At 34.1% G+C, this 12,977-nt stretch overlaps 2 protein-coding genes across 3 annotated transcripts; one reads left to right on the top strand and one right to left on the bottom strand.

The window, feature by feature from the left end:
- The first annotated feature begins 249 nt into the window (after positions 1-249).
- LOC109172452 (bZIP transcription factor 11-like) lies at positions 250-1,126 on the top strand. Its single transcript, XM_019321607.1, has one exon. The coding sequence runs from the start codon at positions 561-563 to the stop codon at positions 996-998; it is 438 nt and encodes a 145-aa protein (XP_019177152.1). The 5' UTR covers positions 250-560; the 3' UTR covers positions 999-1,126.
- A 4,117-nt stretch (positions 1,127-5,243) lies between these two features.
- On the bottom strand, positions 5,244-11,724 carry LOC109172747. 2 transcript variants are annotated; one of them, XR_002052785.1, is made up of 8 exons: positions 11,139-11,724; positions 10,735-10,877; positions 9,537-9,808; positions 7,769-7,923; positions 7,250-7,512; positions 6,513-6,617; positions 5,989-6,051; positions 5,658-5,673 (listed from the first exon to the last, which is right to left on the bottom strand). XR_002052785.1 is itself a non-coding variant. In XM_019321993.1 (7 exons), the coding sequence occupies exons 1-7, from the start codon at positions 11,485-11,487 to the stop codon at positions 5,410-5,412; spliced, it is 1,509 nt and encodes a 502-aa protein (XP_019177538.1). In that variant the 5' UTR covers positions 11,488-11,721; the 3' UTR covers positions 5,244-5,409. The 2 variants fall into 2 exon arrangements, 1 of the variants encoding a protein (XP_019177538.1); XM_019321993.1 differs by lacking the exon at positions 6,513-6,617 and having other exon boundaries at positions 5,244-5,673; positions 11,139-11,721.
- Positions 11,725-12,977: the final 1,253 nt, after the last annotated feature.

The raw sequence follows: 12,977 nt of genomic DNA, 5'->3' as shown, positions 1-12,977 counted from the left end.
AGGGGAAAACAAGAAACAAAAAAAAAACAAAAACAAAAAACAAAAACTCCTATTTTCATATATAAATTAATGAGTTTCCATATGCTTAGTGTTATGAAGTCTATAAAATTCCATCTCCAATACCATCAGAATCCTCTCCGATATACTTTCTTCCCACCATCTCTCTCCCAACTTCTCAAATCTTCAATCCCTAATTAATCTCTCTCTCTCTCTCTCTCTCTCTCTCTCTCCCTCTCCGATCTTTCAACACTAGTATCTGTTAGGAAATCGATATTGATGTTCCGGCCGGACCGCCGATGATGTCTCCGGTGATCAGCGAAGTACTCCTCTCAGGATTGACCATCTCCTCCACCCTCCGCCGCCGCACCCACCTGGTCCAATCCTTCTCCGTCGCCTTCCTCCACTGGTTCTACGTCTTCTCATGAACAACCTCGATCAGCTCCCCTAATCATCACCAAATTAAACCCTAGCCTTTTTATTTCATATTTTCTCCATCTTAATTCAATTATTAGTACAGCATAGCTAGCATATATAATAAATTGATTATAAGAAACAGTAGCATGGCTTGTTCTAGCGGAACTTGTTCAGGATCAAGCGTGAAATCGCAAGAAGATTCGCAGATGATGATGATGATGGATCAGAGGAAGCGCAAACGCATGATATCGAACCGGGAATCGGCGAGGCGGTCGAGGATGAAGAAGCAGAAGCTTCTGGATGAACTAACGGCCCAGGTGAGTCAACTCGAGGCGGAAAACACCCATATCCTGGCCAATCTCGACGTGGTGACTCGGCTTCGCCTGGAAGTGGAGGCCCAAAACTCGGTCCTCATGGCTCAGGTGGCGGAGCTCAACCACCGCCTCCGCTCCCTCAACCAGATCCTAAGCAATATGAGTCCCACCAATAGTTCAACTTGGGATGATGATGATGATGATGATTTCTTCAACCCATGGAATATCATCCCTCTCATAGCTTCTCCTAATGCTATGGTTGAATACTAATCGCGGTTTAAATTATGTTCTACATCGAATGCAAGTGTTAAACTAGAATGTTTAATTTGTACCATGTCAATTGTTTTTATCTTTTTTTTTTTATGTATAATAAAACAACTTATAAGCTTATTTATTATTATTATTGCGAAAAAATCTATGATATTTGTACATCATATTTGTACGTTAAATCCGACAATCTCACTTTTTAAGTAACTAACAAAGAATTATATTAAGGTAAATCAATCTAAATTGTTCATAATTATATAGGCTGCTCTTATTTTAAAGTTTTTTTTTTTTAATTAGCGAAATTACACTATAATAGGTTTGATATATAGTGGTATTAAAATTTATAGATAAAATAATAGAAAAAAAATTGAATATAATTATTATCACATTCAAGATATATATTATATTAATATGTTTTATTTATAATATTAGGTTTAATTGGTTCCCATCCTTCTGTGGCATCTAACTCATCAATAACTCATTCTTGAAATATACAATGGAGAAAATTCTTTTTATAGAGTTTGTATTGAAAAAAATTATTATACTCCAATTAATTTAGTTTAGTCAAATAATGAAAGATTATTGGAGTGACAAAAAATAAAGGCAGATGATGACATGAAAGATTGAATGATTAGACAAGACCACGAATTTATCATCTTATAATTAAACACATTGATTACTAAAGGACACAATACTATTCCACATCAACACTACAATTATTAATAAAAATGTATTTTATATATCGTTATGAATATTTATTTCAATAATATATAAATACAGACACACACAAAAGATCAGAATCAAAGTAAACACATATAGTACTCCGTCTTAAGAAATCACCCTTAGCTAGTATATTCCTTACCATATGGAGTATATGCAAGTTAAAGGGAACATAACATGTGCAAGTCAACTTAGTACAAAAAAATTAGCATAAATTGTGCTTCCTTCCTTATAATTTATTTGTTCTTCACTAATATATTTAACTTAATTTTGCCATTGAGTTTATTGATTGTGTGTACGATGGATACCTAACAAGAATACCTAGTCGACGTATTAGATCAGTCAGGCGAAAGAGGTAGTCAGCGCGTCAACTAGATACGGGTGAAAGATCTAAATAGGCGTCCTAAAGATCCGTCGCCATATTCAGCTATTCACTCTAAATTTCTTTTCAGATTTAAGAAACAGGATCTCGCACTTTAGGAAAGAAGTCCAAAATTGATTTAGGGAAGTTAGTCAAGTTAAATTTGTAAATCTTTTCCTTTCTTTTTATTGGGCTAATCGCATATGTATAAATACACCCCGTACCCAGGAACATATTGTAAGGAGTTCGAATTCTGCTATCTAGCAATAAAATTACTTTGACATTATTTACGATAGTGTTAACCGACCAAATTCCTTCTTTCCCTTCTCCATCCAAAGTACAATTACAGTACATTACTTGCATCATACGGCATGGTTTGAATTGATTAGATCGGAGTTGCCAAGTTGGCCACTTCACATAATTAATATGAATTATATTATTGTAATATTTATTACAGTTTAATACATATATCATTTTTCTATGATAAAGTTAAAAAATTATATTTATCGTAAATTTTTTTCTAAAGAAAATTATTTTGTATGTGAATAGTATTACATCATAAACAACCATATATTAATAAATACTATAACAAAAATACAATTTACTCTGTATTAATTAAAATGTTGGGGTATAGAAAATATTTGAGAGGTCTTTCCACCCTATTATATTAACCAAAATTTCCTTATAATCTCATTAATCAAGTGAACTAAACAAGAAAATCATGCACCATAAATCCAACATAATGAAATTTAAATATTAGCTAGCTCAATAAAATTATAGATTAGTGGTAATTGATACAACCGACAAAGAAAAAAAAAATTACATTTTGTCTACTCGGGAAAAGAAAGGTGACATCTTGTGATGTCGGTTGAATATTTATATATGCTGTTAATTTTTTTTTTTTTTAATAGCTATGGACCGTAGGTATTATTATCAGTATAAAAAAAATGAAGACAAAATTAATAAATAAAGTATTGCCAGCTAGCTTTTGAAATTTAAGTTTTGACATCCGAGTCATTACATCAATTTAATGAAGTGGTGTCTGTTCTTGTTCCCATATTTCCATTATAGTAATGCACTATTAAATTAATTAATACAGCTTTTTCACAAAGTATATTTTGACTGCTTGTGGTGTGTGTATATATAGATTAAGGATCCTGTGAGAACAGTATCATAGGAGAGAAATAAGGATCAATCTCAATTTTATATTTATAAAAATTTGACGGATCTAATTAGATTTTAAAAAGTGTGGTGACATTTTCGTGACATAATAATGATAATGGTAATACTAATACTAACTATTTGTTTTACTTTATTATTATTATGATGATTATATATGGATGGTCATTATACAATTGGAATGACATATATACTTTATGCTTTATTAGGCTGTGTTTTAATTTGCTTAAATTCTTAGAAAGTTGTTAGGTCATTGGAGTCTGAATGGTATTGAGCTAGTATAGTTAAGAAAGAATATTGTCTTATTGGCAATTTAAAGCATGTGGCCAACCATGCAATGCAGCCACTTTGAAGAAGATTCCATAGACACATGGTTAATGATGATGCATGTTTTTTTTTTTTTTTTTTTTTTTAATTTCAATGTCTAATTTCATCATTTGAATTCGTTTACTTAACCTTAGCTTGCAAGGTTGCTAATTTAGCATACTTGTAAACATTTACAAAATCTACAATTTTACAGTTTTTATAATTGTTTTTCTTTTAAAAAAATTATTATTTTATTATTGTTGTTAAAAAGTGAGTTGTAATTATAGAGATTTGAAATTGGAAGCTCACTTTTGAAAGTAAGTTGGACTTGTAGGTATGTAGAGAAAATAGTAAGAAAATTACAAATTTGATGATCTGTAGGACTTACTTTTGAAAGTGAGATAAACTTACAGGGATAAGGATAGCATAAGGTTGTCCTCATCCCCAAAAAGATGGGAATTGCAATATGACATGACATGCTTTGTGAAAAATTAAAAAAAAAAATATTTTTATTATTTTTATTTTCTTACATTGATTGTAAGGGCATCCTCAACAATGGGAGTTTTGGTGTGATATTTGATGAGTTTTTGTAGGTGTGATTAGGAAAGAGAAAATGAGAGGAGGTTAAAAAAAATAAAAAATAAAAAAACAAAAACAAAATGTCAGCAAAAGAAACAAGAAACAAATAAAAACACCTTCAAACGCAATACTGGGCGCGAATGTGCAGCCAACGCTTCATTTTCTGCTTGCTACTTTTCTTTGTGGGGTCCACACAAGGGGACAAAGAGTCTCAACTCCTGCAACACACTCTCTCCCTCTCTCTTATCCACCTCACACCTTTTTCTCTCAAAACTTGTGCACAACCCCCTTAGGGCATCCCCAATAAGGGGATTATTCACGTTGTTTTAAGAAAAGTTGCTTACATAGATGAAAGAGAATGAAGTGAGAGAAGGTTTGTGGTGCTTATGTTAATATGGAGATTTTGTCAGCTTGTGGGCCCCAGTTGAAGAAAGAGACAGATGGTGGTTTTGATTTTTGCTTCACAATTCCACTTTTTGCTTTTTTAATTTACTTTTCTTATTTTGTTTTGGTTTTTATGTTTTATTTTTATTTCTTTCCATTTTCTCTTTCCTAATCACACCTATAAAAACTCTTCAAAAATTACACCAAAATTTCCACTATTGAGGATGTCCTTATTGGGGTTGCTCTAAGCTTGCATTTTTTGCAAGCTTGCAAAGTACACAAATGCCCATTTTGTAATTTTCTCCACTTCATTTTTTTCATTGATTATTTATAATTTATATTGACTAGTTTTATTTATTATTTTTTTTAATGTGATGTGAAATTAGAACACATTTTTTAAAGTGTGTTGGAGTTGCAAGGATGTAGAGAAAATAATTATTGAATTACAAATTTAGTAATGAAGAAGTATGACATACTCTTAAGTCTTAAATGTGAGAGAGTAGCCTAAGCAAGGATCAAAAGACAAGGTTTAAATTCTTTTCCTTTTCTCGTCATTTAAGGATATAAGTTTTAAATAAATAAATAAATGTTATTATGTTTGTTAAAGTGAAAAGAATTATTTCGCCCGTGTTTAGAAAGTATTTATAGTCCCTTTCAAAAAAAAAAAAAAAAAAAGTATTTATAGTCTTATTATTTTTGGATGATAAAAAAACAGAGAGTCACCCTCCGATGATAAACTCTATTTGAAACTCAAATTTGTTGTGTATAGAATTGGTTTTCCCGAATCGCCCAGCCAGCAACAGTTTGTACAAACAAGCAAACATTAAATATTGATTGCCAGCCAAGAAAGAAATGAAAGCCTGGAACTACTACATACAATACAGTCTATGATCTTTTGTTCTTAGCACTCTTCGCCCTTTGCAGCACATCCTGCAAAACGCCACCAATCCGTTCTTCCATATGCTGCTCCAAAAATACTTCTTTCACCCTCCCGTAACCCTTCTTTCCCATCGTAAGCCTCCTTTCGACATGAGAGGCGAGGTTCACTATGTTTCTTGCCAGAGGCATTACCCCGCCTTTCCCCACGGGGTGCAGTAACCCAGTTGTTCCGTTTAGAACGATTTCTCGAGTACCACCAGCTGCTGTTCCCTGGAACGCAATTTGCAATGGAGCAAAAATCAGAGGTTCATCAAGCTATAAATGGGCATGGGGAAAGAGGTTTATTAAGATTATAGATCAAATAAACCACTTTCTAAATATTTAGCAAAGCTTATGGATTACTCTGTATTATACAACACTTTTTAACTTGTTCGAGCAAATAATCCTCTGTATGTAACTTGGAGTATAAATATGAATTATTCACTTACAGAATCAAAAAAATCATAAGCACAAGCTTTAGCAAACAGGATGAAAGCAGTTTGAAAAAGGAGGAACGAGGATATGGAGAAATCACACAGAAATTACCAACACAGGAAGCTGAAATGCCATGGCTTCAATGGTAATCCTACCAAAACATTCTCCCCGGGCCTACATGGATAAAAGTTGGAGGAAAACAACCAAATTAGAACTTGAAGTAGACTTTCATACCATTAAAAAAAAAAAAAGGAAGTCTGCCCCAAAACTATACTCACAGAAACTGAATATACAAGGAGTTTTCTCAATTATGTTTTTGAAACTTAAACATCCAACCAATACCAAAGACAGCAATATAGAATCTTGGCAATTTTTTGGTACAACTCAACTAACACTTAATCTCAACCTAGTTGGGTCTCAATTACTTGCAGAAATAACAGGGTTCTTTCATTCTTTCTACCATTTAAATGAAACATATCTTTACAGTTCCCTGGAGAAATTGTGAGAAAAACAAGCAAGGCTAAGAATCTACTACAGTCTTCCACCAGTTTTATGTCTTAGCTGAAGAATGAAATAATGAATGAGTGCTAGGTTTAAGAAGGCAATAAATACTCCAAAGAAATTAAAGCACTAACATGAACTGCTCCAAAATGAGAATATCTTTTTCTCTGAAAGTAAGCTTCTACTGCCATAAAATCATTCTCTTTGCAACTTTAAGTAAATGATGTATGGTTAGAGAACTGGGAGAATCAAACAAGAGTTAAGGACGATGTCAGATTGTACTTGTAGCTTAGCAGAATAACAAGCTTTAAAAGGAGAGAAATGTACATAACCAAGAGCTATATGAAATGTGTACAGATCAACACCGCATGCTTTGGAATCGAAGAAAATGGGAAACAGTAAAACACTTCAGCCTGTGCTTAAAATTAAATTTAGGCTACATTTGGCATTTAAAAAGACATTCTATAATACAAAATTTTGTTGCAATATACATGTTACAGAGAATTGGATAAAGAAAGGAAGGGGGGAAAATAAGATTTTAACTATCTTGGTATGCAAATTGAACTATGAAACTAAGACCTAGAGGTAGGCTACGAGAACCATTCAATACCTAATAAAAAGAAGAAAAGACAATGAATTTCAAGAAGAGAAGAATACAATTTAGTATCTATTTTAGATATGGTAATTTAGTATCTATTTTCCTCACAAAATTAAATGCCAGGCAGCAAACCAGAACAAGATTGGAACTAAGCAAGCAGTTAAGCATACATAAACTGTGAGTAGAAAAAATCCAAAGATGCAGAAAACACTGCAGAGCATTATAATCAGAGCTTGACAAACCATCCAAATGCAAAACTAAGGGACCACTTACCTGTGAATTTTGCACAAGTACATCAATTGCAGCAAGATATGGTGCAACTGTCAGAGTCTTATTGACAAAATGCACATAGTTTTGGATCTTCTTAAGTTGCACAAAGTTCCTAAGCTCTAACTCAAATTTGCTTTGAGTAGTCAAATCACTTCCTACAACAACAGCATGGACAGTTGGCAATTGTAACTTCTTTTGTTGAATCAATTGCAAGCTCTCATAGAAGGAATGCAAAAATAAGTCTTGACCCTTCCCACGAGAAACACCTGGGGCCCACCAAAGTTCCAAAGTCATATACAAGCAAGCAAAGCATGAAGCATCTGGAACATATTGAATTAATAGAGGAAGGTCTATTCATGATTGAACTACATGGAGGCATGGAGCAGAATATTTTCTATCTATGACGACATAAGTAACTACGTCAGCTACGCCATCGGATGGAAATGTTATTTATATTTTAAAGCACAAGTGCAGGATGTGTAGCAACACCAAACAATGAGATGAGAAATAGAACAGGCTTACTGTTTATCAGAGCAAATAGTATATCCTCATTTCTAACTCCAAGTGACTCACGAACATGTTCCCGCAAAATCCTTTTTGCAACACTATCTTCAGCAACTTCCATTAGCTCCTTGCTATTCCCAAGGTGAACAACATAGGTTTTGGGCATTTTAATCCTACATGTTTAATTTTTAAAAAAAAAAAAAAAAAAAAAAAAAAAAAGGAATAAGCAAATACTCAAAATAAAGACTAGAGAAAATCTTTTTTTTCTAAATAGAAAACAAAATCTCTATCATCTATTCGGTTATATATCACTACAACCACATTATCACCATTATCAACTTACACATTTATCTTTTTTTACTTATCACCATCTTTTATTATTTCTACTCATTTCTGCTCACATTTACTTATATAAACATAACTTATTTGCTTACACTTAAAGTTAGACATTATTCTCAATTTCTCATTATCACACTTAAAACTTGAACTCTAAGCCAAGTTTTAGATTTTGATTGAACTCAATAGATTATTAGTTTGGATATTTTTAGTCATGCTATATCCTAATATAAGTTTGTCCAGATATCGAATATTGAAATTTCACATATATTAGACTTCAAAGTAAAAATTATATATATGTTCCACTCAAATGAATATATCCAAAATATTTTAAATATTAGCTCAAAAAAATATTAATATTATCTAAAATGAATTTTAGGTGAACTTAATAAGTTATTAACAGACTACTTTCCTGAAACGTTTTATCTGCCCCACCTTCCCACAAAAATTTTTTTTGAATCTGTTAAAGTTATCTGGTTATAGAACAAGGTATAACCAAAAGAGACATGAGGGAGAGAGGATCCCTGCTAAGAAACTAAAGAAGGGTCAGGCTCCCACTCTGACACCCTGAAAGAAGTTGCCTTTGCATGTTGAACATCTATTCTTGTACCAACTTAAGATCAAGTTACAAGAATTGGGAAAGCTAAAAGAAGCTCCCAACTCCCAAGTATATCACAACTCACAAGGTAAGAAGTAACAACACACATCACATTATAATCCACCAATTCCTAAAACTGTACTAAACCTCTGTTAGAGAACTGGTCATTTTCACCTTTGCTTAAGACATGAAATGTTCAACAACCTTTTCGTGTACATATATTAGCTTAGTACTCTTAAACCTTTTGTCCATTCTTCTAAGTTTACATGAAAAATAATGTGTATGAGAATATAGTCAAATACTCCAAATTTGGTTCTCCTGCTTACTAGTTTTGATTTCCTCTAAAGTCTTGTATAGTTTTGATTATATAACTGTGAGGTTTAGAGAAAGGTACGGCATACTCAATAAAGCTGAATGCCTCTATGTGATAGAACTGTGCCTCCAAATTATAGTTTGAAAATTTTCCTTTGTTGTTTTATACTACAGTTGTATAAGTGGAGACTAAAGGTAGGTATAATTTGGAGGTATCAAAGGAACAAAGAACAATTGTATAAGCCCGGTAGATAGCACTTGCCCTTGAAAGAAATTCTTGAAACCCTTTGCACCCCTTCTTTCCATGGCAAGGGCTATCTTCAAAGCTTACTAGAAAATGATAAATTGGCAACTGGTGTTCTTATAGCTACATTCCTATATAATGTTCACTCTTCATTTTTATTTACTTTTTTACAAGTAAAAAGAATCTAATGTTGAACTTTCATTACAAACTGAAGTACAAATCAGATATTACAATGATAAGAGCAAATAAAACAGTTGATCATAACCAAAAGGATGAGAAAGGCATTAAAAGCACACCTTAGGCGTTCTGCTGTCCTATTCTTCCAGTATTCTGCTGTTACATGTGAATCAATCATTGCACCAGCAACAAGTGGAAGATGTTTTACATAGTCAAGATTGAAGTAGTGGCCTCGCATTTCATGGATCCACCATAGAACTTTGGGGAGAACACGAGGAACATCATCCTTGAGAACAGCATCCAGCCATTTTCCAGCAACAGCAGTGTTTAAAACAACCAAGTCAGCTTTTAGAGCAGTATCTTTTGCTTCTTGACCCCTCGCAGGGAAAACCTAAAGAGAGGAGATCAAATGCTCAGCAGAACCATGGATAACATGGGATGTATTAGTTAAGCCACCATTACCATTAGGAATCCAATAATTAGAATCTTATTGAAATAGAAATAGTTTCTTTCCTAATCACCCACCATAAACCTAATGAATTGCTTCCAATAGCAAAATAACTACAGTACTACACAAATTTTCTACAAAAACTACCTGGTATAAGTCTATGACAGGCTATTGTGTGTTTGTAGGAGGCAACTTGGTCTCGTGGAAGAGTAAGAAGCAGAATGTAGTGTCGCGCTCGAGTGCAGAGTCTGAATACAGGGCTATGGCTCATATGACTAGTGAAATAGTCTGGGTGCATAATGTTCTAAAAGAAGTGGGTGTTGAAGTGAAGTTACCAATAGATTTGTGGTGAGATAATTGTGCTGCCATACACATCGCGAATAATCCGGTTTTTCACAAGCGGACAACGCATATTGAGGTTGACTGCCATTTTATACAGGAGAAAGAGGAACAAGGACTGATATCTATTACACATGTCCGGAGCGGTGATCAACTGGCCGACATATTCACAAAAGGGCTTAGTAAGAGTCAGGTTTTATATATATGTAACAAGTTGGGCATGTTTGATATCTATGCTCCAACTTGAGGGGGAGTGTTACGAAGTTGTTAGCAGGTTACTCTCAGCTACTCATTTTGAAATTCAAATGAGTGGCTGAGTCCTACTGGTAGCTTGTATATGTAGGAATCCGTACAGTTTATTCATTTGCTGAGTTCAATATATAGACACTTCACTACATAAAGTTCTACAGGAAACTTCCGCTACAGAAAGAGAATTACTCCGTAATACGGTAAACCAAAGAAAATAAAATTAATATAACAATTTGGCTATTGAATTGGTAAGATATAAGTTTGCATCAACTATTTGTAACCTGAACTCCTCGGTCCAGCATTTTGTGTTCCAAACTGTATACAATATTATCTGTTTCAGCTGGCCTTTGATTTGTGATCCAACAGACTTCAGCACCAACACCCCTCAACAGAAAAGCCAGTTCCATCAACAAGAGAGGTCCGCCTATATGCAAATTGAACAAAAAAGTATAAAAATGAGGAAATCATAATAAATGAGATCCACCTTAAGCACAATCTATTGACCACTGTCTTAAAGAAAATTATATATTCTGACAATAGATTAAGCCATCACAATTGTGAAAATGCATTAGATCAACAACAATCGGGAAAATTTTTAAATCTTTCTGCTCAAATTGCTAACTACTATGATAAAATTGAAATATTTCAGTCTAATATTCACAGACACTCAAAAGAAAAGGAGTACCAGAAAGAGAGAGCTCATGTGAAACCAGAAGCACGAGCTTCGACTTCATGAAACTGAGCGGGCTCTGACGTACACCAGCAGGCGCAATCTGCTTAGACACTTCCACATTAGCACCAAATAGCTTCCCGGACCCCACCTCACTGCGGCAATCGCAGGCGGAGTCGATGCCGCCCCTTATCAGAAAGGCAATGACTGTGGTGACGGAGAGCATGACAAGGAGAGCCACCACCATAAGCCAGCGCCGCTTCCGGAACAACGCCGACGTCGCGGAAGAATAAGGAGACTGAAGCTTCGCCATCCCAGTGGTGCTAGGGTTTGTTTGGTGGATCCCAGTCACGATAGACGGCATCTTAGGGAAGCTGAATTTGGCGAGGAGGGATACTGTGCGTACATTTGTCTTTCACAGTCGACACTTGGAAGCTGCGGGGTCAAGGGGGTGTTTGCGGTGGCACTGTGAATCATTCACTTTCCGGCGGGTCGCCGCTTCACCGTCGATATGGTAAACTTTGATTAGATTATTCCTTTGCGCAATTCAGCAAATCTTTTATCTTTTTGCCTCAAATTATCAAAGGCACATTGCTGGATATTGAGAAGAGGGATAAAGAGGCAATTAAGGCCTTCATATAAAAATCAAATAAAATAAAGGCATAATTGAGTTTTTTAATTAAAAATGTTTATATTTAGGAATAAGGGTCAAATAGGCTATTGAACTGCACACAATAATGCAATTAGGCCACTAAACCTTAAAAAACAATAATTAGGTCACTAAACTAACAAAATTCATTCAATTAGTCTAATTTATAGGTTTTGTAGGTTAGTAACAAGTCACCCAAAAATTTTAAAATATTTTTTAAAAAATTATTATTTAAAATTTAAAAATAATAAATTAAAATTAAAATTAAAAAAAATTCTTCGTCTCCAGCCATGGAGATGAAGAAAGTTACTTCGTCTCCGGCCAGAGACGAAACCTTCTTCGTCTCCGGCCGTGGAGACGAAGAATCTCTTCGTCTCTGGCCGGGGACGAAGAGTTTCTTCGTCTCCGGCCATGGAGACGAAGAAACTTTCTTCGTCTCCATGGACGGAGACGAAGAAACTCGTCTCTGGCGGAGACGGTTAAACTTGTTTTTTTTTTTAATTATTATTTTTAAATAATAATTAAAAAATATATTTTAAAATTTGGGTGACCTGTTACTAACTTGCAAAACCTATAAATTGACTTAATTGCATGAAAATGGTTAGTTTAGGGACCCAATTGTTGTTTTTTTAGGTTCAGTGGCCTAATTGCATTATTGTGTGCAGTTCGATGGCCTATTTGACCCTTATTCCTTATATTTATAATAGAGTCAGATCTTTTGAATTTTGGAAAATAAAATGAAGAAGAAATTTCTCGTTCAATAGAAATAATTTTTTAGATAAATAAGTGTATTTTTGGCATAAATAAATAAGTGTATTTATCAATCAGTTTTTTCATATCTTTGAAGTAAATTAGATATTAATAAAGAGTTTCAAAGACCTTGTAGTCAAGCGGCATGAAGCGACTCTCTCAAGTGGTGCAAAATTAGAAGCCACTCTGTCTTTTCCATAAACATGTGGGGCATGACAATGAGTAGCTCGAACTCCTGCAAAATTAGAAGCCACTATGTCTTATATAAACATGCGGGACATGACACTCGGGAGACCCGAACTCCTGCAAAAGTAGAAGCCACGTTTCTATAAACATCTACTTGAAAAAAGTGACCACTATGTCTCTATTGTATAAACATCTACTTGTAAAAAGCATGTCTTTTAGTTTATGTTGATGGTGTTTTCATTATATGGGTCTCTCTTCTATAAATATCT

Source organism: Ipomoea nil, unplaced genomic scaffold (assembly GCF_001879475.1).
Source record: "Ipomoea nil cultivar Tokyo-kokei standard unplaced genomic scaffold, Asagao_1.1 scaffold0418, whole genome shotgun sequence".
In the NCBI taxonomy this organism is placed as follows: Eukaryota; Viridiplantae; Streptophyta; class Magnoliopsida; order Solanales; family Convolvulaceae; genus Ipomoea; species Ipomoea nil.
This window is presented reverse-complemented; position numbering and strand designations above follow the sequence as displayed.